The 27,329-nt window shown below is 52.7% G+C and overlaps 1 protein-coding gene across 2 annotated transcripts in view; it reads right to left on the bottom strand.

Moving 5' to 3' along the window:
- Positions 1-1,184: 1,184 nt before the first annotated feature.
- The window catches only part of SMAD7 (SMAD family member 7), a 30,192-nt gene continuing 4,047 nt past the window's right edge, over positions 1,185-27,329 (bottom strand). The window contains exons 3-4 of one of the 2 annotated variants that reach the window (XM_082641439.1): positions 23,692-23,763; positions 1,185-3,188 (exon numbers count right to left, since the gene is read on the bottom strand). In XM_082641439.1, coding sequence (XP_082497565.1) covers positions 2,650-3,188; positions 23,692-23,763 — 611 coding nt within the window. In that variant the 3' untranslated portion in view covers positions 1,185-2,649. Of the gene's footprint in view, positions 3,189-23,691; positions 23,767-27,329 lie in introns of both variants that reach the window. The other variant, XM_082641438.1, reaches the window with a different exon arrangement.

Genomic DNA, 27,329 nt, shown 5'->3' on the forward strand with positions numbered 1-27,329 from the left:
CTAAAATCTTCACTCCCACTTCAGAGTCCCCCTTCCTGGGTCTAAGATTTAAGACCCTCTGACACAGACATCTAAACAGCCCCATTTGGTGCCTGATTTGAAGCTATTTCTTGTGCGAGCAAAGTCTTGAATCTGAAACGTGGCTCAGGGATTTCCCTGGTGGCGCAGTGGTTAAGAATCCGCCTACCAGTGCAGAGGACAGGGGTTCGATTCCTGGTCCGGGAAGATCCCACATGTGCGGAGCAACTAAGCCTGTGCGCCACAACTACTGAGCCTAGAGTCCACGTGCTGCAACTACTGAAGCCTGTGCGCCCTAGAGCCCGTGCTCCACAAGAGAAGCCCCCGCTGCCAGCAACTAGGCAAAGCCCGTGCGCAGCAACGAAGACCCAACATAGCCGCAAATTAATTAATTAATTGAAAAAATGATAATAAAATAAAACATGGCTCAGATCAGTGAAAATCCCAGCAAGTGCCACTGGGGCTAAGCTGGGCCGGGCCAAGGGAACAGAGAACTGGAAAAGTGTTAAGCAGATGCAGAGTAGGGTCTGCCCAGACTCCTTGCAGCCTACTCCACCTCCCGGAGTGCCCAGTAAACTTAGCGGACCCAGATCCCTCCCTCCCACCATCAACACTCAGCCCCAGCCTCATCTCTACTCCAGGGCTTCAGCCCTCAGGGAATCTCTCCCGGAACCCAGTGTGGCAGTGACCTTCCTCTGGGAAAGGTGCAGTCATCTCAGGATTTAATGTAAAGCAAGGAGTCAGCAAGCAGGAACTGGATGGACCCCAAGTTCTTGGGACTTTACCTTCCCATCCTATCTCCCAGTGCAACCTCCTTCCCAATCATTCAAAATGATATTCCCTCTTTTCAACTTTTCAGGCTTTGAAAAATCAGCTGCCTTTGTAACTCAGGGCTCCCCGAGGCTGACCCATTACAAATTCAGGACAGCCACCAGCTGCACCCTAAGGTTCCTGCTTAACAAGAAAGGTGGTATCTGTGTAGGTACGGGTCTTTCTAGGATGCAAGGAAGAGCAAGCTGTTCTGGATCGTCTCTCCCTTTTGTGGCCCCACCAACCAAGCTTCCTCCCCAACCAAGCTCTGGGAGACCCCAACTGTCCCGGATTCTGATGGCTACATCCCGCTGCCCACCCACCCGAAGAAAAAGGAGCTGGAGGACAACATGGAATCAAGTACACATTTTAAAAATTGTTTAATGGAACATAAACTCCTTTAGAAAAACATTCAGCTAGGTGATAACACCCATAGAAAAAAACACCAATCTTGTGTTTATCTTTTTTAATTTGGCATTTGTTATTTGCATTTATATTAAAGCAAAGTGCATCTTTTCTTTATTTTTGTTTATACACATTGCACAATACATAAATAATGATGCTTATAAAACGTCTTTATATTTACAAGTAATAATATATTTATATATAACATAAAATACATTTTTTCTTTAATAAATCTCAGGGGTTTTTTTCAGGAGTCCTTTTTCTCTCAAAGCACTACAATGCTAAATTTCCAATGAGAATGCTTCTCTTGTTCATTTAAACCTTTGTAGTTAGAAAAATAGCTTATGTTAAAGTCTAAACATGCTCATTGAGCTAAGAGCAGTGTCAACGTATCATACGAGTGTATGAGTTGTAGAAGAAACGGAAGAGTTAGGTGTCAGCTCAGGATGGTGGTACCTTGGGTTAAGATGGACCGAATCCTTCTTGGTGGGGAGGGGGGCGGCTCCCCTCGCTGGTCTAACAGCAGAGCTCAACACACAGGCTGCAGAGGGGAGGAAAGTGCTGAGCTGGTTTTCTGAGTCCAGGAAAAACCTGATGTAACCAGGGCAGGGGAGAGGCGGAGGGGCCTGAGAGGGCACTGGGTGAGCAATACTGTGACGGGGCTGCCCCGGCAGCCCTCGGGAAGCCCATCTCAGAGGTATCCAGGAGCAGGTGGCCAAAAAGGAAAGACACGACAACGGCAGCAGGGTGGCCGGAGGGGAGTGAGACAGCATGGAAAAGCAGGTTCTGGTTCAGCCTCTGGCAGGGTGGCTTCTAAGAAGCCTGCGGACAGGCCAGTGTCCTAGAAGGGGAGAGGCGGGATGGGGGCTTCCCCCGTCTGGGGGACAGAGCCTTGCTGCTGGCCGCTGCTGGGACACCCGCTGCCCCACTGTGCAAGTCCAAGGAGCACGAGGGACACAGCTTGGGAGCGCAAACCTCTCAGCGGTCAACATCCGTAGGAAACACACAGAGCACACCGCTTCCCCCATCTGCGTACACACACACACACTCTCTCTCGTACACCCTGACGAGGGTAACGAGGACCCCGAAGTCGAGGCCCGCCCCGCCATTTACACTGCGTTCGGTGGTACTGATTTTTGCTTCCCCTTTTCATGCCTCGGTGTTCTTCTGCCAACCATACCACCCGCCCCCGCCAAAACCCCGACAATTCTTTTCATAAGCTATTTCTCAAAGAACAAAACAGAACATAAACAAGAACGAGGGGAAGGAGGGGAGAAAAAAGGAAAAAAAACAAAAAAAAACAAAAAACCGACCAAAGAGTTTGCATGAAAAGCAAGCACTCAGGAGGAAAATATTAGCAGCAAAGTAGTTTGGACTGGGCCCGCTCGGCTCCCGCTCTGTTCTCTCCCCACGTGGCTACCGGCTGTTGAAGATGACCTCCAGCCAGCATGGGCAGCTGCTGATGAACTGGCGGGTGTAGCACTGGCCCCAGCCCTTCACGAAGCTGATCTGCACGGTGAAGCCAGTCCACGGCTGCTGCATGAACTCGTGGTCGTTGGGCCGCTGCAGGCTGTACGCTTTCTCGTAGTCAAAAGCCTTGATGGAGAAACCGGGGAACACTTTGTGTACCAACAGCGTCCTGGAGTCCGGGTTGTCCAGTGTGGCTGACTTGATGAAGATGGGGTAACTGCTGCGGTTATACACCCACACGCCATCCACTTCCCGCGTGAGCTGGATGCCACAGCCGATTTTGCTCCGTACTTTCTGCACCAGCTGACTCTTGTTGTCCGAATTGAGCTGTCCGAGGCAAAAGCCATTCCCCTGAGGTAGATCATAAAAGATATCCAGGGAGGGCTCCTGGACACAGTAGAGCCTCCCCACTCTCGTCTTCTCCTCCCAGTATGCCACCACGCACCAGTGTGACCGATCCCCAGGCTCCAGAAGAAGTTGGGAATCTAGAAAACAAAATGGCGGACATGGTTGGTTGGTGGTGATGGAGACCGGCCTTTTCCTCTTCCTCCCAAAATCAAGATCACACACAGCCCCCCATGATCAGCTTGTCTCTCAGGGCAAGACAGAAGGAGCGAATGGGGTGCTGGATGCATTGCAGGCCGAACAGTCCTCCTACTGGGGCCTGGAAATCTTGACCCAGTGATGGAAGAGCCTTGCCTCTAAGCATGGGGCTTGCTGGGGAGCCTCTTCCCTCCATTCCCCACACCCTGTCAGAGACCCAGGATACCAGCACGTGTGCCCACCTGGCCAAAGGAAAGCCCCATCGCTGCAGAGCTCAGAAGCCAAGACCACTTAGTAACTTGGCTGGTCCTGGTTTTAGGACTAGAAAAGGCCTTACAGTTGCGGGTCTAGAATTACAGTTCTTTAAACTGGATGGAACCGTGAGGGCCAGCTGCTCCAGCCCCTTGTCATCCTCATGAGAAAACCTGGACTCAGAAAGCTTGTTGCTCAGGCCCCAGGGATGATGGAACCAGACCTAGACCCCAGGACCACCTGCTAAGCAGCCTTTGTGCTTGTGGTCTCCCAGTTCTCAGATCAGTGCCTTGGTCATAAGGAGGCACTATCCGGGGGGAATTTTTTTTTTTTTTTTTTTTTGCAGTATGTGGCCTCTCCCGTTGCGGAGCACAGGCTCCGGACGCGCAGGCTCAGCGGCCATGGCTCACGGGCCCAGCCGCTCCACAGCATGTGGAATCTTCCCAGACCGGGGCACGAACCCGTGTCTCCTGCATCGGCAGGCGGACTCTCAACCACTGCGCCACCAGGGAAGCCTTTTTTTTTTTTTTTTTTTAAAGAGGAGCCACTGCAGAGTTTATTCCCCGCCACAAATATTTATTTACTTATTTATTTATTTGGCTGTGCTGGGTCTTAGCTGCAGCATGTGGGATCTTCGTTGCCACGTGCAGGATCTTCGTTGCTGCATGTGAACTCTTAGTTGTGACACGTGGGATCTAGTTCCCTGACCAAGGATCGAGCCCTGGCCCCCTGCATTGGGAGTGTGGAGTCTTAGCCACTGGACCACCAGGGAAGTCCCATATCCAGGAAAAATTTGAATGGACGTGGTTTGGGGTAAAAGTATCTATCTTCCTAACAGAAAAATAACTCTCAGTTTGTCAGCGGCAGCTCTGTATACGTGAGTTTAGGTTAAAATGCCAAATCACAACCTGCAAGTTGGTGTCAGCCCAGACTACCTTAACTTCCTCCAGCCTAGACAGAAGATGATGTGTTTTAAGTGGGTACCGCCATGCTTGCAGGGTCCTGCCTGCCGCATTTTCCTGTTCCCCTTCCCCCGCTAGAAGCATCTAATGTCGCTGCCCTGCCCCCTCCCCTCCCTTGGAGGGTCCACCCCGGCTTTCCTGTACATGCTTCTTCCCACGGGCAGCAGGGGAGACTGGGGTGATTCTGGTAAGGTGACTCCCGAACAGGTGCTCAGAGATCTTTAAAAGGGGGGAGCATATGATAGGAAAGGGGGCCCTGGAGGCTGGCATTCTGACTCCTCCAACTCCTCCTTTAAGCTGGAGCCGGCGGGGCAGGACTCAGACTGGGAACCCTAAGTCTCCCCAGCCCAGCCGGGCTGCAGGAACACTGTGGTTTGTGCTGGCAGGGCGGAGACCGGAAGTCTTGTATTTGTTAACGAAAGTGGGGAGGCACAGGGGGAAGGCCTGGCAGGCAGCAGAGGCGGCCTCCTGCCCTCCCTGTAGGTCCCTGCTTCTCACTTACCGGGGTGGGGGGCTTAGGGCATGAAGTTGGGGGTGGTGTGTGATGTCTTTGGGTTTGATTGGCCTTTTTGATTTTGCAACCACTGGGTTTAGAGCCTGGATGATGATGGGTTACAGAGCACAGCAGCTGGGGGTAAAGGAGGGCTCGGGTCCCCATTGTCCTGCTGCCCTGGCAGGCTGGGTAACCAGTGCAGCTCAGCACACCAACTCCTTCCAACGTTAACAGGCATGTAAGGACCTGGGAACCAGTCAGCTGCATTAACTTTACATGGAGGTGTTCCGTGAATAAGTCTGTACAAAGGCGCTCGGTGACCCACTGAGGCAGCCACAAACACCCACCCTGAGCACCAGGTGCCTGGACACCCCCCACCTGGCCTTCTCAAATGCCTGCCCCACCAGCTACACAAGACGGGGAAGCTGAGGGCTCCTTCCTCCCCTCAACCACTACCCCACCGAAAATCAACACCAGAAACCTGGCCCATCACCCCTGACCCCGACATTCATCTCTAAAGCACAAGTGTGAAAGAGGCTGTGTGCATGGATATGTGCACATTTCGAGTGTGTGTTATGTGAATGTGTGTTTGCGTGCGCATACACAGGAACATATGGAAAAACAAGAGAGCGACAAGAGCTCCAAGCAGAAGGTGAGTCATCAGGCATTAACTTGTTTCTGCAAAGTATCCATCAACTGCTAATAAACTCGTGAGCGCTGGCAATCTTTTGAACCCTCTTGCCGAGGGAGTTCAGCTCTGAAGGCTATACCAAAGACCCATAACGTCCACGTAAATAAAAATGCTCTGACGTCCAAGTTTGCCGGGTTGGAGAAAGCCCTCTTCTGGAAGGCACAGGGCGCCCACCTGCCTGCTTGTTTGCGGGGGGAGAGCGTTTCCAAATGTAAGAAGTTCTCACTTATTATCCCAACTCAGGACAACAAACCGGCCTGGAAAGGAAGGCTCAGGAGTCGCTGGGAGGGAGGTTCAGGAGACCCTCAGCGGAGCCTCACAGTACTTTGTTTCATGGAGCCCGGCTCCCCTGAAACCTGGCACCCGCCAGAGTATGGGGGTTGGGGGAGTGGGGGGAGGGGGGGGGGAGGGGGGGAGGCGGGTGGGAGCCTGAAGATTGAGTTGCCCCTGTGCCAGGCCCACCGGCAGGGGGGTGGGGGTGGGCCTTGTCTGCCTGGCGGGATTCAGGGGGCAGAGGAAGCTGGGGTGGGGGGGCTGAGGTTGGCCAGTAGAGAGGAAGGGGAATGGGGCGGGGTGGGGGGCGTTCTGGCGGGTTTCTCTTTCATCTGTGTGGCCCGACAATGCACCCAGCAATTTGCTGCCAGACATCCCCTGGAGAAAGAAAAAGCCTTTTTCTGTTGAGGTTAATGGCTCGGCCCAGATAAACGGCAGCGTGTGGGTGTCCCTCGATGTAAGCAAGGTCCCTGAAAGCCCACTAGGTGCCCCAGTCTGGAGCAGCAGGGCCCCCACGTGTCCGTCCCCCCACCATGTCACCCTGCAGTCCCCTAGTGCCCTGATACCTCTTCTCCTTGATGCTCCTGAACTACACAGCTCTAAGCACAGAAACAGGCTGTCAGGCAAACCCATCTCTAGAGCGAAGGCCCCTTTTACACAGCACGCTTCTGGGGGCCCAGTACAATGCCCCAAATTGCCAGTTCAGACCCCACTCCTTAGCTCTGAAGTACCCGCCGTCTGGGCTCATTTCTAGGAAGCGCTCAGCATCATCTTCAGAGAAGCACAGTTCCTGGAATTGGGCCCACAGCCCACAAGCATCTCCCCACAAAGGTCGGGGCAGACGCTTAGCTCCTGGGGGCTTCCCAGGCCTCCAAGTGAGGAGCTGGGAGGACCCTGCACAGAATAAAAAAGGCCCCCTCGTTACAAGGACTGAGGAAGGGTCTTAGAGTATCCTGGTTGCCGATACTTAACCTCCGAAGGCAAAACTCGCAGTTCCCTGTTAATTTCCCTCAGCTTTTATAACCTTTTCCGGTATTTTCAACAACTTCTCCCTCCTCAGAAAACTGTATGGGGGGCCTGTTTTAAAACTGTATTTGTGCATTTTAAAGCATCCAAAAGAAAAGCTGTGTTGTCAAAAGCTACCTAATCAGATGCCTGCTCACAATTTTTTCTTTTTATTACAGTTTAGGGAATGTGTGGAGCAACCCCAGAAAAGTGCTGAATCAGCCTAAAATTCCTTTAAGGTTGTTTTCCCCCCTCCCCTTCCCAATTTCCCTTAAAGCATAAAATCTATACCGTTTAAAAGCAAAGCGGGAGGCCGTGTGGAGAAGGAGAAGGATTCTGCCTCGTGTTTGCACTTGCATTAGGGAAGACCACTTAACAAGGAGCTCCCTGCCTCGTACAAAGAGTTATTTAATTACCCTCGTCGTGAATGAACAGACCAGACCCTTCCAGAAGACCAGAGGCTCATGAATGAATCTCATGCCTGGGATCGCAATGGCACAGGGTGACCAGACCCTCAAGGCCACATCCTAGGTAAGAGAGGAACTTCCCCCTTTTAAAATTTTTGATTTGAAGGTGTGAGGAGATGAAGAAGAAAAAAACTGGAGGGAGGGAGGAAAGGCCAAGTTCAGTGCCTCGACAGTACCATATCCGGTCTCCAATTTAGGAAGTTGCCCATGAGGCCAGAGAGGCAGAACTGTTCCAAAACACCCAGTGGGATTCTGAGAACGCTTGAAGTGAGGCCATCTCACCCTAAGCTGTGTCCACACACAGAGGCGGTGCTGATGGGACAGGGGTGGGGCGTCGCCAAGTTTCTGACTTTTCAGGACAGGCACATACTTGGGAAACGAAGCAGCACAGAGAAAGCCACAGAAGCAGGCACCTGCTGAGTCCAATGTGCCCACTGCCAGGGCAACCAGGGGGCTGGAATAAAAGGCGGGCGGGCAGGGGGGCGGTGGGTGTCTCAACCCACTCTCATCTCGGCGAGGCACTTGGATTATAAAGGGATTATTTCTCTTATCCAACATTCTGGTTATCCCACGGTGGGATGGGTCTGCGAGCCCCCTCCCCAGTGGTCCAGCAGAGCACACAGCTGGGGATGGAACCTGGGCAGAAATGGCTGCCTCAGGCGGGCTGATGAGGGCAAACGAAGGGCACACACGCAGACCCAGAAGTCAACCCGGCAACCCTGGAACGCAAACGTGGCCACGCCTCGCCCTCTCAGGTCCAGGGTCCTCCCTCCTCGGGACTCCGGCGCCACCAAGGGTTGCCTCATCCTGTCCTTCCCCCTACATCAGTCGTCCCAAAGGTTAACAGCTTCATCGGCCTGGCTCCCCACCCCGGTCAGGAAACTGTTCAGAGAGCGACCAGCTCATTTCAGGGACAAGGACTGAGATAAAAGGGGACTTGGTGCCAACCCGTCCCATCCACTCTCATCCCAAACACAATTAACAAAGTCTCTCGCTGGTATCTAGTTTTCAGGAGAAAGCAAACACATAAAAACTTGCTGCGGTGTCTGGGCTCAATCTGGGTTCTGGGGTCGGCTCTCATCAGCTATGCTTACAACCTCACCCGGGACACAAAAGATGACGCCAGAGCTGCCCCCTCGGATTCTTGGGGCAGCAAAGACAGCTCTGGGGTTTAGAGCAAGCTACCATGGGGGTTGAAATTAACTCAAAACATTTCAGGTTAACTCTCAGTTACCCAGAAAATGCTCAGACCCAACCCATCACCACTACCCCCAAGCTCCTACACCAAATGGGTCAGAGAATGAAGGCAGGACAGAAAAGTTGGATACTTTTTCAGAGCTCTGCAATGAGGTTCTCCACTGAGGTGGCTGGACTGGGGGGTGGGCAGGGGGTGCCGCAAGCTCTCCTTCAAAGGCCAGGGTGCTTCTTCAGGTCCCTGAGTTCCAACCGCCACGAGCTGACCAGCTATGGAGTCAGACACTCCCCCTTCAATCTGCCTCCCATGTCACCTTGGTGGTGACTTGAGCTCATCTCTAAAATGGAGCTCCCAGTACTGGCCACACTGGCATTGTGACAATTTGATAAAAAGCAGCCAGAGGTCAGGGTCTGGCCAGCAGTCACAGCGGAGGGTCTCAGCTCTTAGGGGCATATTATCTCTTAGGTCTCCAGATGCTCGGAAAATGCTGACAACTCTTCGCCCCCCACCCCCACCCCCAGGTGGGAGAACAGTTCTGGGCTGATACCTTCACCTAACGAGCATTTACTATGCATAGTTCTGTTGAAAAGGGCTCACAGAGAAAGGGGACCCTGTGAGGCTGCACGGTATTACCATTCCTATGTTAAAGGAGGGACAATGAGACACACATCACCTGCTGAAAAGCAGAGCTGGGTTCAAGGCCAGAATATTGGCTGGTGTGAGCTGTGTGTGGGCGGCCACCTCAGGCCTCAAAAGCCACCAGTCCTCTCCAAACACTAGAGGGGAAAACAAGTGTCCTTCACAGCCCACTGCAGAAATGCTATGCCTACCGTGGCCCCCGAGTATGGGGTCCAGGTCCCTCGCACCAAGCAAGCCAGGAGTGAAACGGCTTCTTGACAGCAAGCTGCTGCTCTGTGGCCTTGGCCAAGCGGCTTTGCCCCCTCAGAGTCTCAGTCTGACCAGCCCACAACTGGGGCAAAGGCGGCTGGGGCAAAACAGTCCCATGGGCCCCCTTCTGGCTCTGATGGTCTCTGGCTACACCCTGGGTTTCAGTATTCAACAACACAGGTTCCATTTATTTTTACTCCCTTCTGGAGAGTAAGAAAATCATTTCGGGGAGCAGGGCACATTTTTGCATTTCATTTGCAACAATAAAACAAAACAAAATCAAAAGGGAAAGGAGATTTGAGTCAGATTTGGCCGTGTCCGTCTCTAAACCAACTTTTTTTTCATTGCAAAGAGTTACAAACTCGTGTTCTTTCTGTGTCGTCATTCATGGCCCCCAGGAAAAGGTGAGTGTCCAGGGAAGGGTCTCCTGTATCACCATCTTATTTCCAATGCCCACCCATGCTCGGGCGCCCTGAAGCTTCTCACCCATCATCACCCTCCTTCCTCTTGCAAACTCCCCTGGGCTGACATATTTGGCAGGTCCTGCTAGTCTAGAAGACTGATTCGTGACTGTGCCTTACAAACTGTGATGAGTAATCAGTTACTAGAGCTAAAATGCACTTCCCTACTCCCCCAACGGGCCACAGCCCCACCTCCTAAAGCCCCTCAAACGGCCCAAGTCGGAGGCCCCCAGCCCAGGGGTCCCTCCTAAGAGCAGTGTTTTGCCATCAGAGAATATAATTAAGGGTAGCGCCGGGGAAGGGGGGAAGCCACACAAATCAAAAGCTCCCATCTGTCTCGCCAGCCGGGCTGACGCGGCTTCCTGTGCCCCAGCCTTCAGCCATGCAAATTATAGCGTGTACCCGGCTGCCTGCCTTCTGAGGAGGCCAGCTCTGCCCAGCTCCGAGGCCTCAGAGGAAGGGTGGGGACTCCCAGCCCGGCCAACTCCATTCATAATATTTACAGTAAATGGGCCTCCCTGGCTGTTGGTTAGTGTGCATCCAGCCTCAACCTTTTCAAGTCTGAATTTCAAGTCTCGTCCACCCCAGGGTGCATCACCAAGTTCTCACCGTCGTCCCCCCCGCAACTTAACTCAGCAGCTCCCTTCAGAAAGAGGGGTCACACACTTGCACACAGAGCCCCCCAGACCTGCCTGCAGGGGCATTATCTGCTCACCTGCCTGCCCCCTGGGTAGGATCTGGCCACTCCTGGGAAGACACAGCAAGGAGAGGAACATCCCACAACAGAAGGGCGTGCGAGTCACATCTCTAACCCACCCACCCCCGACCCGGAGAGAGTCCACAAATCCCCCCCAAATTCCACGCGTGGATTCCCAACTGGCGGTGCGCCTCCCCTCGCAAACACAGATCCAACAAAGGAAACTACTCTTCAACCTCCAGGAAGTCCCTCGTTTTCTTCTTTTTACTGACCACTTGTAAGTACGTCGGCTACGCGTTAAAGAATCTTAATAAACACAGATGCACAATCAGCCAGCTTTCCGAAAGGACACAACCCCCAGAGGTGCAGGACAGTTTTTGCCCGGTTCTGCAGGTCTGGGGGCTCTGCGGGAGCAGCTTTTGCTGTGGGTCTCAATTGAATAAAGCCCCCGAGCTGCACGGACCCGCCAAGCTCCCTGCAAGGTATTCCAGCCCCAGACGCGGGCCCTGCCCCACCCCGTCCTTCACACAGTTCCAGCTCAACTCTCTCGTTTTTCTGGAGGGTAGAGAAACCTTCCCAAGAAGAGGAAAAATCCAGTGAGAAACAAAAGTCCTTTTCATCCCTCCCCTCCCCCAGCTCCCCTTGTTCCATAACAATTATGAAAACTGTTGGATGGGATGGCATTTTGAACATTTACTGCATTCCGGCCAATAAATTCCAGCGCTGGATCTGATGGAAAAGCCTTCCCTCTCCGGCCAGCTCCCTGGCTCCCCGCCCCCTGCTCACTCCCGGCCCTCATTCCTTCTTTCTTTACAACCCAGCACCAGGGCCTGGCCAGGGCCGCACTGTACTTACAGGGAAAAACAACAGTACGACAGAGTGGAGACAGTGTGCAGACTGGAAAAGTTAATCATTACTTCTGTCTGCCTCCATAATCTAATCTCCCTGGCTTTGACACAGTCACTGCTCAGCCATCCCAGCCCTTTCACCCCCAAAGCACCCAGGACCTCCTAGGTGTGAGCCCCCCCACATCACGGGCCCTCCCACCCCTTAGCCTCCAGTGAGGAGGCCAGGGGAATGAAAGTCCCCCTACCCTGGACCACCGTCACAAGGCCACCGCTGCTCAGTGCTGTGTGATCCACATTTCAGAGGACTCTGGGCCTCACATGAACGCGGGCTCCAATCTGGCCTGTATCCCTGCAGAGAGCCAGGCCACCCCTCCTCCGCTGTCCTCCTCCCCCCACCCCATGCCACTCTCCTCTCACTCCCCCTGCCCCAGGGCTCACCCGCAAGTCCACCCAGTTGCCCCATGTGATCTGTGATCGTCTATGCATACTCTCAAGTCCGGATGGCCCCGCCTCAAAAAACTCAACACAGAATTACCACATGACCCAACAATTCCACTTCTGGGTATATACCCAGGAGAACTGAAGCAGGGTCTTGAAGAGATGCCTGTTCACCCATGTTCACAGCAGCATTATTCACGATAGCCAAAAGGTAGAAGCAACCCAAGTGTCCACTGAAGGATGAACGGACATCTATACACATTTAAAAAGAAAGGCAAGGGCTTCCCTGGTGGCGCAGTGGTTGAGAATCTGCCTGCTAATGCAGGGGACACGGGTTCGAGCCCTGGTCTGGGAGGATCCCATATGCCGCGGAGCAACTAGGCCCGTGAGCCACAACTACTGAGCCTGCGCGTCTGGAGCCTGTGCTCCACAACAAGAGAGGTCGCGCACCGCGATGAAGAGTGGCCCCCGTTTGCCACAACTAGAGAAAGCCCTCGCACAGAAACGAAGACCCAACAAAGCAAAAATTAATTAATTAATAAACTCCTACCCCCAACATCTCAAAAATAAAAAAAACTATTAAAAAAAAAAAAAAAGGCAAGTCTGACACCGACTACAACATGGATGAATCTTGAAGGCCTTACACTGAGTGAAATAAACCAAATACAAAAGGACAAATACTGTATGAATCCACTCATATGACGTACCTGGAACAAATTCAGGCCAGGAGCTGGGAGGAGGGGGGACTGCGAAATTAGTGTCTAATGGGCACAGAGTTTCAGTTTCGAAAGGTGAAAAAGTTCTGGGGGTGGATACTGGTGATGTTTGCACAACCACGGGATGGACTTAATGCCACTGAACTGTACACTTAAGAAGGGCTAGAATGGTAAATGGTATGTATATTTTATCTCCTAATGCTCTCGTGTACACCCTGCATTCTTGAGTACAAGGGATTCCATGGGATGGGGCTAAAGGACCCCTGGAAATGTATGCAAATATTGGCAGGCACATGCATTTTTCTGGGGAAAGATCCTTCAACTTTCATTCATTCTTGGAAGAGTCTGCAAACCCAAAACCTTGAAGAACTACAGTCTTTTCCTTTGCCAGTGGAAGAGGCCATTAGCTACCCACCACCTCTGCAAAAGGGGTCTTATTCTCACACACCTTCAAATCCAAGAACCGAAGATCACAGATCACAGGATTTCATTCAGTACTGCAAGGGACTTGGAGACCAGGTCCAACTGATTATCTTGTAGATGAGAAAACTGAGGTCCAGGACACAAAAATGGCTCAGTGAAGGCCATGCTAGCAGTGAAGGCTGGCTAGCTGATGACTGTGCCCCCATCCTCAGCCCAGGAAATCAGGCCAGCCCCAGGGGACTGAAATTTGGAGGGTGGACGCTCTCCCTCCCATTGTAATTCTCTCCAAGCGCCCTCCTGGGGCATCCGACAAACACTTGAAATGGGGGTCGGCTTCTGAATCTTTGAAAGCCCCCCCAAATCCAGGCCTTTTCCCAGGAAACACCGCCCCCCCATCCACAGTGGGCCTTTAACTGTGATCCCACTGAGCTGGAGATGAGGCCCATCTGTTTTTAAGAACTGTATACTGTGCACCCAGATCACAGGAAGAACTCAACTCCTGCTTTTCCCTCTTGGTTACTGATTAATGAGGGGGAGGGGCCGTGCTGGCTACGAGGCTGCCCTGGGGTTGGCAAGGTCCCCAGGCACTTTCTGAGCTGAGCGGCTCTTCCTGGCCCTCTCTAGCCTCAGAAGCTCACTGGGGAAAGAGACCTGCCAACTTCAGCAGGTGACCGCAAGGTGGGAAAGGGCGACTGGAGATGGTAATTTAACCCTCCAGGTGGCAGATGCAGAAAGGTGAGTTTACTGACAGCACAGTCTTTTCTTGGCGTTGTCTTTTTTTTTTTTTTTTTTTGCGGTACACGGGCCTCTCACCGTTGTGGCCTCTCCCGTTGCGGAGCACAGGCTCCGGACGCGCAGGCTCAGCGGCCATGGCTCACGGGCCCAGCCGCTCTGCGGCATGTGGGATCCTCCCGGACCGGGGCACGAACCTGTGTCCCCTGCATCGGCAGGCGGACTCCCAACTACTGCGCCACCAGGGAAGCCCTTGGCGTTGTCTTTTTTTGTTCCTGTTGAACGTCCACCCCAAGTTGAAAAGGAAAAAGGCAACACAGAAATGAGCGAACACGAGAGACACCAACAGTCCCTGGCCTGGTGATCTGAGTGCTCGCGTCTGAGTGACAGAAACTCCCCATTTTGCAAGAGGAAAACTGGAGTTGAACTCAGTTCTTCCCTTACTGCCCTGGATCAAACCAAAGGCCAAAAGAGCTCTCCCGACTCCACAGAGGAGCAAGGATGATTAATTAAATTAGCGAGCTCCCTGAACGGAGCAGTGGCCTCGGGGGAACAACCAGGGGCAGGATTCGCAGTGAAAATGAAACCCCTTGGTAACTGGGTATTAGATTACCTCGCGTAAACCCACCCACAGGCGGGCCAGAGCTTCACACACTGGCTGGGACCTCAGAAATGAACCTGACCCTCAGATTTTAAATTAAAAAGCAAGTGTTGCATCCCCAGATGGTCCTCATGGGAATCAAGCCCACCGGAATTATAAAAAAGGTCCAAGCCCTGGGCTTTGAAAATGTCCCACCTCCGCTGTGGCTGTAAAGACATAAATGCTAACATTCCAGATGCCCACCCCACCCCCGCCCTGCCCTGCCCGTGGCTGGTCACCTCCACTCCGCTGGGCTCCCAGGTACCACCAGGGTCTGGATTATAACCCTACCTCCTGCTGTTGTAGCTCTTATCTCACAATCAACAAGTGGGGGGGCTGGGGGCGTGTGGCGGGAATAGAAACAGAACCGGAGGAGGCAGACCTCTGTTTATCCACAAGCTTTGCTTTATCTCAACTCTCAACAGACCACACAACCGAAGCAGAGAAGCTGTGCCGGCCCTGCGTGCTCAAACAATCTCCCCAGGGGCCCATCCCTGCACCTCCCCCGTGTCTTACAACACCTCACCCCATGGCTGAGAAGCTGCCCCGTGCCTGACTCCAGACAGAGCCAAATCCTGTTCAAGGACCCTCCATCTCACTGACCCCCTAGCACCTTCAGACAGACCATTACATCTGCAGAGTCCAAGAACTACATCCTCCGTGCCTGGCAAAGCGTGGCACGTAGTACGTGCTCAATAAATAATCGCTAAATGATTGGACCACAGGGACATGCTGGCTTCTCCCAAGGCAGCTGCACCACCACCGCCCCCCAGGCCCCAGCTTTACACCCGGCAGAGCGAAGCCCGTGAGAACCCACCTGGGAGCGGAGTATGCCTTCCAGGCAGGGGTCAGCCAGAAAGGCCTAGGCCTGGCCCCAGGCTCCCCGTGGAGGCGGGAAAAGAGCCCCTGTCCTCAGCTACTTCCCAGCCAGCTGCGGCTGATTCCGGGAGGTGTTTCCAAGCCAGGCGCCGGCCAGGCAACCTCTGTGGGCTCACCACCTGCCCACAGCATTCTGCCTTGGCGTCCTGCTCTGTTTGGACAAGCTACCCTCACCGAATGTTCAACAATGCTTTTACACACCCCAGGGCTCCTGTTGTGTTATGAAAACAAAACAAAGCCCACTAAGGAAAAAAGCTGGGGGTTGGGGGGAAATGGGGAGCAAGCCAGCCACACACAGACAGATCTCTTTCTTTCTGGTCTCCATCCTAAAGATGGCTCCTTGACAGCCCGGGTCGGGGCACTGTCCCATGTTATGAGAACAATGACATCGTCCAAGAGGGGACTTAGAAACCCAGAGATGAATAAATGAAAACTGTTTTCACATCCAGCACAATACCACCTTCTGCACATCACTGTGGGGCTGCACAAGCCCTCTTTCTAAAGGGGGAAGCTTCTGGGTGACTGAGGACTGAGTTACTCCCATCCCCCAGGGCAAAGCACAGCTGTACCAGGGGAGCTGTCTTCTGTCACCTCTTTACTGCTCACCAGAGTCCTAGCGATAGGCAGTCAGGAAGCTAAAGGAGAGACTCCTTGGGCAAAACGAAGCCCACTGCTAGTAAATAAAGGCAGCCCCAGCCTGCCAAATGCCAGGCACCTTGGTTAGGGGAAGGTCATGCTGGGGTGAACAGGCTAAGGGTATCAGTAAATTCCCACCCACCCCTCCCCCCCAAAATATGAGGGTTTTTTTTTTTTTTTTTTTTGCAAGTTAAAACTGAGCTAATGACAGTGGGTGGGGCTCAGTGTGGAAGACTGTGCAGCCAAACCAAAATTCACTTCCAGCCAAGAGCTGCTTGGCCTCACCATTTGGGGAAGGAAGCTGAAACACTCATGAAAGATTCTTTAGTATACTGGGAAATAAGGCTGCAGTTAACATTTCAACTGAATGTGACCCTTCTGGTAAAATATTTTTTTAAATAATAAAAATAACAAAGTTCTCAAACAGCCTCTTTCTTAAAGAAAATGGCCCAAAAGTTCTCATGGGAGTGGAAGGAAAAAAGGGGGAAAAAAAACAAAACAAAACCGGGCCGGCCTCCTCTCAGCCACTACCTTTCACGAACAACTTTTTTTCTGGAGTTCTTCTCATAAAAGGAATGATGCAATTTCCTGTCTTGTCCCAATACTTCCTGTTCACTTACAAGGTGAAAGTTATCACCCTGTTTTAAACAGCTGTCCTAAACTCCACAGAAAGTGCCTTTTTCCATCCAGTGCCCCATCCCTGTCACAAAATCTCCCCATTTTAGAATATAAAGGCTATTATCGCCTACACCTTTAATGAGTTGGTTTTAAGAAAAAGCCTCATTCTCTCTACGGTAGACACTGAATCTTCAGTCGCAGCATCCCAAGAGAGTGGGCTAGGGGCACACACCCCCGTGGGGAGAAGCGAAGGGGGCTGGGGGCATCATCCCCAACGAGCCACCGTGTTTAGGTAGAGTTGCCGCCACCAAGGGACTGTTCCTTTCTTGGTGTGTTAGCCACTAAATTGAGAACTGTGCCTCAGCAGTTAATAATATCTTCCCGCTGAAAATAGCCCGGAGAGGAAGCCTGTCTGTGACAGTAGGCACACAGCCAGACTGGGCTAGCCATTCAGTACTGAGCGAGAGAGATGGTAGGGCCAGTGGTGACCTCCCAGTGGCCACGCTGTACAGTATCCTTTCACAAGGCTCCTGCAAAGGGAGGGCTCCCGGGCGAGTCACCAGCCTCCTCTCTACTCTGCAGCCCTATAACCTCGGTGAAGCTGTCACATGAACTAGGGTCTTGGGCAGCAGGACCAGAGGAGGGGGCCCGGATCACTCAGCAGGGTGTCAGGAGGACTCCAGGCTTTGGGAGAGCGCCCCATACATGGCTGCTTACCAGTCCCTGGGCTGCCCAGAGGAAAATAGCACCTGGGGCAGAGAAGGAGCAAGGGCGCTCACTTCCCCTGCAGAAAGGTCAGCCTTGGAAAATGAGCCACAGGGAACTTTCCTGTCTCTCCTTTCTGCAACCAAGATGGAAAAGAAAAGGTTGACAAATCACGGGAGACAGGCCCGTGACTGTGGGCCCACCCCTGGAGACCTCAGAGGTGCTCTGGAAACAAGTGTCTATCTACAGATCTCAGGCACCTAACTGAAGTCTCCATTTTCATTCTCCAGAGCCAGTGTTTTTTACTGAATATCTAAATACCTGCATGCATTTAAAAGCTACCACAGGTCACTACTTTTTAAAACTGTGGCAAGATATGCGGAACACGACATTTACCATTAGTGACATTGAGAGCATCCGCAGAGCTGAGCAACCATCACCACTACCTAGTTCCAGAACATCTTCATCACCCTGAAAGGAAACCCTGTCCCATGGGTCACTTTTACCATGTCCTCCACTACAACAAAGCCAATGGGAGGACGAGGCAGGGTTAACACACCTTGTCAAGCTTCTACAATCGAGTGAAAGTCTTAGTTGAGAAGAGGCTCAGCAAGCAAGGTACTCGAATTCTTCCCTATAGGAGCACAGGCAGAATCACAGAAAACCTGCACAGCCACCAAGAGAAGCCACCAAAGGTACTCTCCACACACACACACACACACACACACACACACACACACACACACACTAGATACTCCCCCTCAGGAACACAGACCCTTTTACCCCTTACACCAGGGGCTCCCCAACTTGTCTGCACCCTGAAATCATCTGGGAAGCCTCAAAAAATACTGATGCTGGGATCCTGCCAACAGACTGTGATTTGGAAGCTCCCAGGGGTTCCGATGTGCAGACAAGTCTGGGGACCACCACCCTGCGCCTGTTTTTCTCCCACCAGGTTGACACCTGCTGTGAAGTGGCCTGGCGATCACAGCACTGTAGGAGCAGTATCACGGGACAGCAACAGCAGCAATAAAGAAGCAAAGTGAGGGCTTCCCTGGCGGCACAGTGGTTGAGAGTCCGCCTGCCGATGCAGGGGACACGGGTTCGTGCCCCGGTCCGGGAAGATCCCACATGCCGCGGAGCGGCATGTCCGGAGCCTGTGCTCCGCAACAGGAGAGGCCACAACAGTGAGAGGCCCTCGTACCGCAAAAAAAAGAAAAAAAAAAAAAAAAGAGAGAAGCAAAGGGAGACAAACTTGATCATGAATCCTTTGGCATTCCCTCCCTTTTCACTGCCCCCCCCCCCAGCTCTGGGCCACAGGTCCAGAAGTCCACGCAGCTACTGCTGGGCTCTGCTAAGAAAAAGCCTCCCTGGGGAGAGGGTGTTAGTGCCCCAAGACAGTGGCCAAGGGCTACACCGGACCCTGGCCCCTCCCCCTTCGCGGGCCAGCCTTGCTCTGCATCAGGGACGGGGTGCATGAGGCAGTGGCCCATCTAGTCTGGCCGGCAGAGCAGCCCCAATTTGCTCCAGAGACTTTAAATGCTGTCACCCTGCATTTAATCCCTGCCTGACTGCCCCATTCTTTCCAGGACAAAAGGGGTTTTAACAGTGAGCCCTTCTCTGGGGTTGAGTGCATGACCTCAAGCCTTGCAGAAGAGGCAAAGAGCTTGAGCTGCTGTCCTTGACTGGTCTTCACTGGGGAGTGGGTGTGCACCAGGTGAGCCGGCCGGGGATTGAGTCATCAGCCTGGCATTTAGGGACATATGGGTCCCTAGAGATTCAGACTGTCACTCCTCACAGTGGCCTGAAGGAAGGGGAGCGGATAGGTAAGGAGCTCGCTCATGGTTACATGTGCTGGTCCTTCTGACTCCCCCCCCAAGCCCATGCTCAAGGCCACTTGGATGAACTCAATCCACCCCCACCCCACCCCCCATGGCATTAGAGACTCCAGAGAAACCACTTATCTGCTTGTTCCCAGGCACAGGAAGGAGATATAAAAACACAGCAATAGGCACCCGAGGAGAGATTCCCTGTTTGCCATCACCATTCCCAACGAAACAACAAATGCAGCTGAATAACTTTCCTTAAGAACAGGATGGAGCACTCTTTCCTAAGCTACTTGGTTTGAGCCCAAGTTGACTGTGGACTGAGCCAGGACCACATTTTCAGATTATGTAGGTGTTTTTGAAGACTCTCCTCCGAGGCTCTCATAGACGCCAGCAGGGATCAAAGAAGAGGAAAGAACCTTTCCTGGAATGGATGCTGACCTAAGGACATTCCCATCACCCAGGAACTAGAAGCGAGACACGGATCTGAAGACCTTAGCAAAGGAGCTGGCCTCCCTTGGGTTGGTGGGACGGTGTCTCTCCAATAAGCATGATTTTATACAACCAAGAGATGGGTTCCTCAGCACCCTCCCCCAAACACATCGGTACTACACCTCCACTGCCTCCCACCTCCCTCCCTGAAATCCAGGGTGGCACCTCTTTTGAAGTTTAAATGACTACAAATGGGGGCTTCCCTGGTGGTGCAGTGGATAAGAATCTGCCTGCCAATGCAGGGGACACAGGTTCGATCCCTGGTCCGGGAAGATCCCACATGCCGCAAGGCAACTAAGCCTGTGCGCCACAACTACTGAGCCTGTGCTCTAGAGCCCGTGAGCCACAACTACTGAGCCCGCGTGCCACAACTACTGAAGCCTGCACGTCTAGAGCCTGTGCTCTGCAACAAGAGAAGCCACTGCAATGAGAAGCCCACACACCACAACGAAGAGTAGCCCCCCGCTCGCCACGAGAGAAAGCCTGCGCGCAGCAACAAAGATCCAACACAGCCAAAAATAAATAAATAAAAATTTTAAAAATGACTACATGATGTTGGCCTCTAATCCCTGCCCTAACCAGTGAGGCCCGTATGTCTGAGGCCCAACCAGCTTTAGACACCAATATACAAAGGAGGAGGCTGGGTGTGCAGCTGAATAACCTGGAGCTCACAAGTGAGGTGGTATTTCTTCAAACCCCTCCCACCCCACCCCACTCCCCCAAATCAGGACAGTAGACAAGCTAAATGAACGCTCCCCCCAGAAACTCCAGATGGAGGCTGCAAAGATGACAGCTTCGAACACATGCTTTTAATTACCAGTGACACAGTGAAAGCTCTGGGAGCAAATCCTTTCCACTTCCACCACCGAGCTGAACCTAGAAGCTTCCCATCTACGTAAGACCACTCCCAGGTGGGTATTCTTGAGCCAGGATACATGCCAGCAACAAGGGTTTGTCCTACACGCCTTTCCAAAAGCACCATACCCAGATCAAGATTCAGAACCAATCCAAACACTCCCCGGGCCCAGAGCACACATCCTCATGGAGAAACCGTCTCTGAGGTCCACCTATCCCGTGTTAGAGGGACCCAGGCCTATCCCAGCGCCTGTCCGCTCATGTGTCTGTGCACGTGTCTATCTGTAGGTCTGCAGCACGCATACACGCGTGTGTGTGTGTGCGCGCACACACACACACACACACACACACACACAACCAGGCACCGAGCAATCCATCTGTCTCCGAGAGCCGGCTGTCAGAAATGAAAGTACAATCTCCTGGAACCGAGTCACAGCCTTCTAAAAATGTGCCGTTTTCCCAGACTGAGGAAACTTGCAGGGGTGGGGTCTGTTTCACTGCGAGTCCCAGAGGCCTGGCCTGTCGTCTCCCCGGCCAGCCCCGGCCAGCCCCGCGCTGCAAGGCTGGAATTCCAACCCGCAGCCAGCGGGCCGGCTCCCAGCGCTCCTACCCGCCCACTCCCCTTCCTCGCAGGAAAGGGAAGGGCCAGCCTTGGAGTCACCCCGGCATCTCGGGAGGGGCGAGGGGCGTGCCTTCAAGCACACCCTCACCCCCACCCCCGAGGCACCACATTTTCACATTCGGCTGTTTTTTTCTTTCCCTTCTTCCCTTGCCAAGAGAATCAAGCCCTGGCTCCCGCTGCCGACCTTCCTCCCACCCTAAACTGAGCCCCATTCATTAAGCCCGATCTCGGCCAGGACAGGAAGGAAAACAGCACACAGGGCCCGTGAAAGAGACACTCAGAGAGGTGATTTCCAGGGGGGAGGCGGGGGCAGAGCCCTGTGGGCACCTTCCCCGCTCCCCGCCGTGATGCCCACTTGGCCTGGCGCTCCCCACAGCAGGCTCCCCGCTCCAGCCTCCTTCCCCTCCCCGGCCCAGCCCCCTTCAGCCACCACAGCCCCCCCCACCGGCCTCATCCTCCGCCAGGCAGACACACCCCGGCCTCGGCCACCTCCACCCCCCCACCAAGGAAAGATCAAGTTCTTGGAAAGGAGGTTTGGGCTTTCTCCATTTGCAAAACCCTCCGCCCTGGACTCGAGCCACTACCATCATCTTTTGGGGCGGGGGGGGGCATTCTCGCGGCAGAGGGAGGAGCCGTGGGTTTTCTCAGGGCCTATCGCCTCCCCTCCAGACACCCCCAAACCACTGGCACCAACCCAAGAAACAGTTTCTTCAACTTCCCCCCACGGCCCATTATTAATAAACTACTCCAACTCTGAACGGAAAGAAGAAACAGTTGAAACTTTGAAGCCTTGGGAATTAGTAAATCAAGAGCTAAAATTCAAAACAAATGCTCTTTCATGTGGAGCCCCCCGTCCCGTTTTTTTCTTCTTGCAGTTTTGTTGAACGACGCTATCCCTTCAGAGACAAGCACTCCTTCCTAGCAGCTTCTCATTCATCGAAATGGCTGCAGTTACTTTGGGGGTAGGGGAGGAGTTCATCATTGCTTTACCCCCCGTTTCTTTCTAGGACTAGAAAAACTCATGGAAGCCCACCCGTCTCACAGGGGCTGCACTGTCACACTTTTGGCTCCGGGGGCCGGGTAAGGAGGCTGGTGGCTCAGGCGGGTATCGTTACTTCCTCCAGCAGAGGAGACAGACAAGATGTTATCAATAAGACAAACCTTCCGAAAAGCCCCCTTTCAAAAGCTACCACTTCCCTTGCTTGTTTCATGTGGTTCAGAGGGGCTGGGACTCCTCCCTGCACATTCAGAATTTAAAAAATAAAACCCTCTAACAACATCCTGAGTGTGCTATTTTGCCCAGACCCTTTCCTCTCCTTGGCTTTCTTTCTTTCCGGAACTCTCTGAGCCTTAGAAAGCAGAAAAGACACAGCTCTCATGTCCCGGGATGTTCTTCCCTCCTCCTCCGCCACGGTCCACTCCCATCCTCACCCCAAGCCCCTGCCCTTTCTGGGCCCCTCTTTTTTCCTGCTCAGCTCTCATTAGGAGCTTTGAGTAAACAATATCCTCTGTCTCAGATAACAGCCAGAGTATATACTGCACTGAAATCAAAACAAACAAGGGTCTCCCTGAAGACATTCTCAGCAAGCTCAATTCCTGCAGAGGGAACTGGCTAGGACGAACCGAGCAGAGCCTAAAGCGACACCTGACCGGTTAAAAGTCACAAAAGAGGGTGCACCATGGTCCCCCCCAAAGACAGTTTTATAGCTTCCATCTGAGCTGCCATGATCCTACACCAATGTCCCAAGGGCAAATGCCCAGAACTCTGCTGGATTTTCTTCCTTTTTTTTTTTTTTTTTTTCCTGGATTACTTTCCCTCTTGTTTTAGCTAGTTCTTAAGAGAATCCAGTGATGGCATACTGGGGTGGGAAAAACAGGTGGAAAACAGGACATATTTAGAACAAAATGGAAATGTCTCCCACTTACATTGCTAATGAGTTTCTCCAAGTTTATCACTCTCTTCTCCTGTCTCTCAGGGACAATGATGTTTAGGCCCCCCAGTGCCCCTCACCCAATTCCATAACTCTCCAGCCTAGGGAGTCCAGGTCCCTGCTCACACCTGTGGGCCCTGAGGGACACCTTCCCTGCTGGGTAACAGTATTAGCACCTACTGTCTGCATTGTCCCCACCCTGGCCCTCCCATCCCCACCATGCACTGCAGACTCCTGCACGAAGCTGGACTGGGAAGCAGGACTTGCAAAGAAGCATCTACTACTCCAAACTCCCATCCTACACTTGGGATCTGTCTTCTACAAGTTCCCAAAAGGTGGATCCATTCCCTTCAAGGCACCCGATGCACCGAGAGTGAGAGCAAAAAAGGGCTTAAACCCGTGAACTAATAACATCAAAGTCACCCAGTGGAAGCCCCTCAAGTCGGGAGCTGCTTAACAATAACCACGAAACATGGCCCAACACCAGCCCGCCCGCCGGACCCCACCTTCCAGATCTACGGCCCAGAAGGACGAGCTGAAGGGCAACAGAGTCATCACGGATACATCCAGTTTCATGCACATAAAAGTGAGAATTAATTCCAGACCAGCTGGGGTGGCGGAAGGCCACCTCCAGTCCTCCAGTCTCCAGTCATTTCAGGAGGTCTTCGAATTGCCAAGAAAGTAAGGGAAAGCAGCTCACCTGAAAGCCCCCCAGGGGCCAGATAATTCGTTCCCCCTGTTTCAGCGGAGGAAGGCACAGCATCTGGACAGTCTGCTGTGGATATGAAAAGAAGAGAGAAATAAATAAATAAAAACACCAAGATTAATTTTTAAGCACATTCTAAACAGCATGAAAGAGAAACCACACATTCCAAACGGGTGACTCCCGGCCGCGATGCTGATTATTAATGGGCTGCTCAGGCTTCGCTACCCATCATAAGACAGACCACAGCACCTTGTCACCCATCTGGGCTCCGGGCGGCCAGTTAATCATTAGTCAAGACAGACTGGCTGGAATTTCTCTTTTATTGCAAGTCCCCCATTGAGGAAACCAGGTAGTTCCCAAGGTCAAAGGACGCCCGGTTCTTCTCTCAACCGAGGCTGCTATCTCCCCCCCATCTTTCCCATCTTTTCCCAAAAGCATGGCCTCTCTGCCTGGATCCAGTGGCCTCGCTGCCACTCTCATCTTCTTAAAGACAGACTTTCCAGTTCTTTAGGAAGAACTGGTGTTGGGCTGAAGGGACTTCTTCCTTTTTAACTGAGGTATAATAAGTATAAAAAAAAATACAAATCTCAAGTACAACTCAATGAAATGAATTTTACTCATGTACACACCTGTGTGAACAGCCCCTCACGCCACATCACCCTCACGCCACATCAGGACAACAGAGAACATTTTCAGCAAGGCTCCCTAATCCAAACTCCCCATCTCTGGAAACCCTCCCAGGCAACCCCAGACCTGCAAGCCTCCCTGCCTCAGTTTCCTGTAAAATCTTTCTGGCACCCAGTACTTGTAATTTCCTTCTGCTGTCTTTAATGATCTTTTACCTTCAGATCCTGTCTGCCTGAACTGGACTATAACCTTCTCCTCAACATCTTTGTCACCCTCAGGTGCTCAGCACAGTGACCTAAATGTTCACGAGGATAATGACAATTCCAGATGCGAAATAGACTTGACAACCTCCCTCCAAGCAATTAAAACAAAAAATAATGGCCACGAACCACAACGAATTAGCCCCATGAAACAAAAATACGAGACCCCATAAGCATATCATGCACCATTGCCAATGCCAAACTTACTGAAATCCATAGAGAAAGGCCGGCTCAGGAAAGGAGCGTCGCAGCACCGGGTCAGACGGTGCAAATTCCAGTCCCTCCACCCCAGGCCACTAGCAGGATGTCCCCGGGGGGGTGCGTTACCAGTTTCCCCCTGGAAACACTTGGCCGAGAGGGCAAATAGGAAGCCAAGTGAAAGAGTAGCCCAGGGGCAGGTAGCCACAGAGCTCTCTAGGGGCCCAGCGGCTGTCTCCAGTGCCTGGTAAAAGGGGGGAGGGGCTGGGCCACCCAACCCTGAGGTCCTCTCTCTAATCCCTCTCTTGCATTCTCTCTCAGGATGGAAGAACAACTTTTCAAGAATTCTTCTAAACAGGGAAGGAGGAAGCGGAGGAGTGGTAGCGGCGGGCAGGGGAGAGGGAAAAGACTGTGTGGGTAATTTCACTGTATCAGGGTAAAGTTTAATTCCTAACAGGAATATACAGTTTTACAGGATACACTTAATCAAATGGAAAACAATAGGGGCAGGCAGGAAATGGAGTTGCTGGTTAAAGAGTGTATAGCCTGCACTTTCTAAACTACTTCGATGGCCTTCACTATGCTGGAGATTGGCTTCTACCTACCCCGCAAAGGGAAGACACCCCCATGATGACTTATCCACGGCCACTCCCTCCCCCCACCGGCTTTGGCTGGCTGAATCCCAGGGACAAGGTGTGTTTCAAAGGAAGAGCCCACATCTCGGGGCAGAGCTGGGACCACATTCAGGGTTGTCAGCCTGTCTCAGGTCAAAGGTTAAGCCAGCTCCACACTGGCCACCACAAGCATTTCTATGAAATGGTGTTCTGCCCTTTGTGCAGCGCCTTCGATCTCAGAAGGGATTTACACACATTAATTAGGTCTCCTTACCACCCCTGTGAAGTAGCAAGGTCTACCTGTTTGACAGGTACCCAGGTAAACTGAGGCATCACTGAGTAGCCCAAGGGGCCACCCAGTGAGCTGGACCATACCCAAGGGTTCAGCCCTCTCCCTCCCAAGGTAGGCCACATCCTCACTCTCTTCCCTGAAGGTAGCTGGGCTGAGACAGTCTTCAGCACCCAGACTGGCCTCAAGCTCCTGACAAGTTAGTATAGGTCAAAGAGGCCACAGCTCCGTCTCTCACCCACAGAAAAGCTCTGCTGAGGTAGCTCTCCAAAGGCAGGGTTCTCAGCTACTGCCTTGTCTCCTGCTGCCCAGAGCCCAGGCCGGTACACTCAGAAACTCTAGGCTACTCCGGGCTCTTCTCCACCGCTAAACACTACCAAGCACCCAGTGAGTGCTGGGTTTTGTGGGAGCCTCAGTCCCCTCTCCCAGCAGTAGGAGAGCTTTCAAAGATGCATGCCTGGGAGCAGCCAAGGAATGAGCTGCTGCAAGGGGTACAAGGTGACAGAGCTGGGGACCCCACTTCTCTCATTCAGAGAATGGTTTCCAGACAGTCAGGACATTCTCGTCAACTTAGTTCTGAACTACCTAAGTACCTACGGTCTGGGACAGAGGCGCCTCCACCACCACCATTATACCCCAGCCCTGCCCCAGTCCACAACCCAGGTTACAGAAGCACTATCCAATGCACTGGCATCTTCACTGCATTTTAGGCAGGCACATCAGGTATGCAGAATGAATGAGTAAGCCACTAAATGAGTGAATGAATGAATCATCTAACCTAACTCCTTGATCACGTGGGTTTAAAACCAGGCCTGGAAAAGTTAAGAGTGGCCTGAGTTAAGAGGTAAATGCAGGACTAGGTCCCAGACTTCTCAACTAGGCTTTGGAGGCTCCATCTGCCAATGGTCACCTGGATCCCCAGCCCAAGCAAGTAGGTGTACCCAGCAACATCCCCTCCCCGCCAAGCCATTCTTCAAATCTTTCAGACCTTCAGATACAGAGGACACAGGAAGCAGAGCCTACAGAGCAATCCCTTCCAGCATCCCCACTCCATAAACTGAGATCTCATTCTAACAGCCTGCTCTTACTCCTGCTGTGATGGGGCTGGGGCTGGGGCTGGGGGTGTCCTGACTTCTGAGAGCCTCAAGTCACAGCCACCCTACTCCTACATCCAGCCACGTCTAACACTCCTTCCCAGAAGATCCTGCTGACTTCGAACCACAGAGTACCCAGGCCTACCTAGTCAGGCCATGCCAGAGGCTGCAGTGGAACAGCTTGAACCAGAGCAAAATGGAGCTCCCAACTTTCAGCCCGAGCATTCCTCCAAGGCTGCAGGGGGACCAGGCCCCAGCCTCTTCCCACCGCCTCTGCCCAATCTGGAGACTTCACAGGAGAGATTCCCTTAGTTGTGCAACTGGTTAGGATTTTAATAGCTATCCACTGTAAACCTTATGGCTGGTTCTCACCTAGTAACCCAAGACTAAAAATGCAACCTACAACTTAGAAACTTTAGAATGTAAGCAGCTGACCTAAGTTCCCCAGCCAAATACTCTCTCCCCCATGTGCAAGGCAAAGAGAAAAACCTGGGGCAGCATCCCATCTGTGTGTCTGACCTCAACATCTCTGGCTACAGCAGCCAGCAAA

This window comes from Mesoplodon mirus (genome assembly GCF_964341445.2).
Source record: "Mesoplodon mirus genome assembly, chromosome: 13".
NCBI classification, from domain to species: Eukaryota; Metazoa; Chordata; class Mammalia; order Artiodactyla; family Ziphiidae; genus Mesoplodon; species Mesoplodon mirus.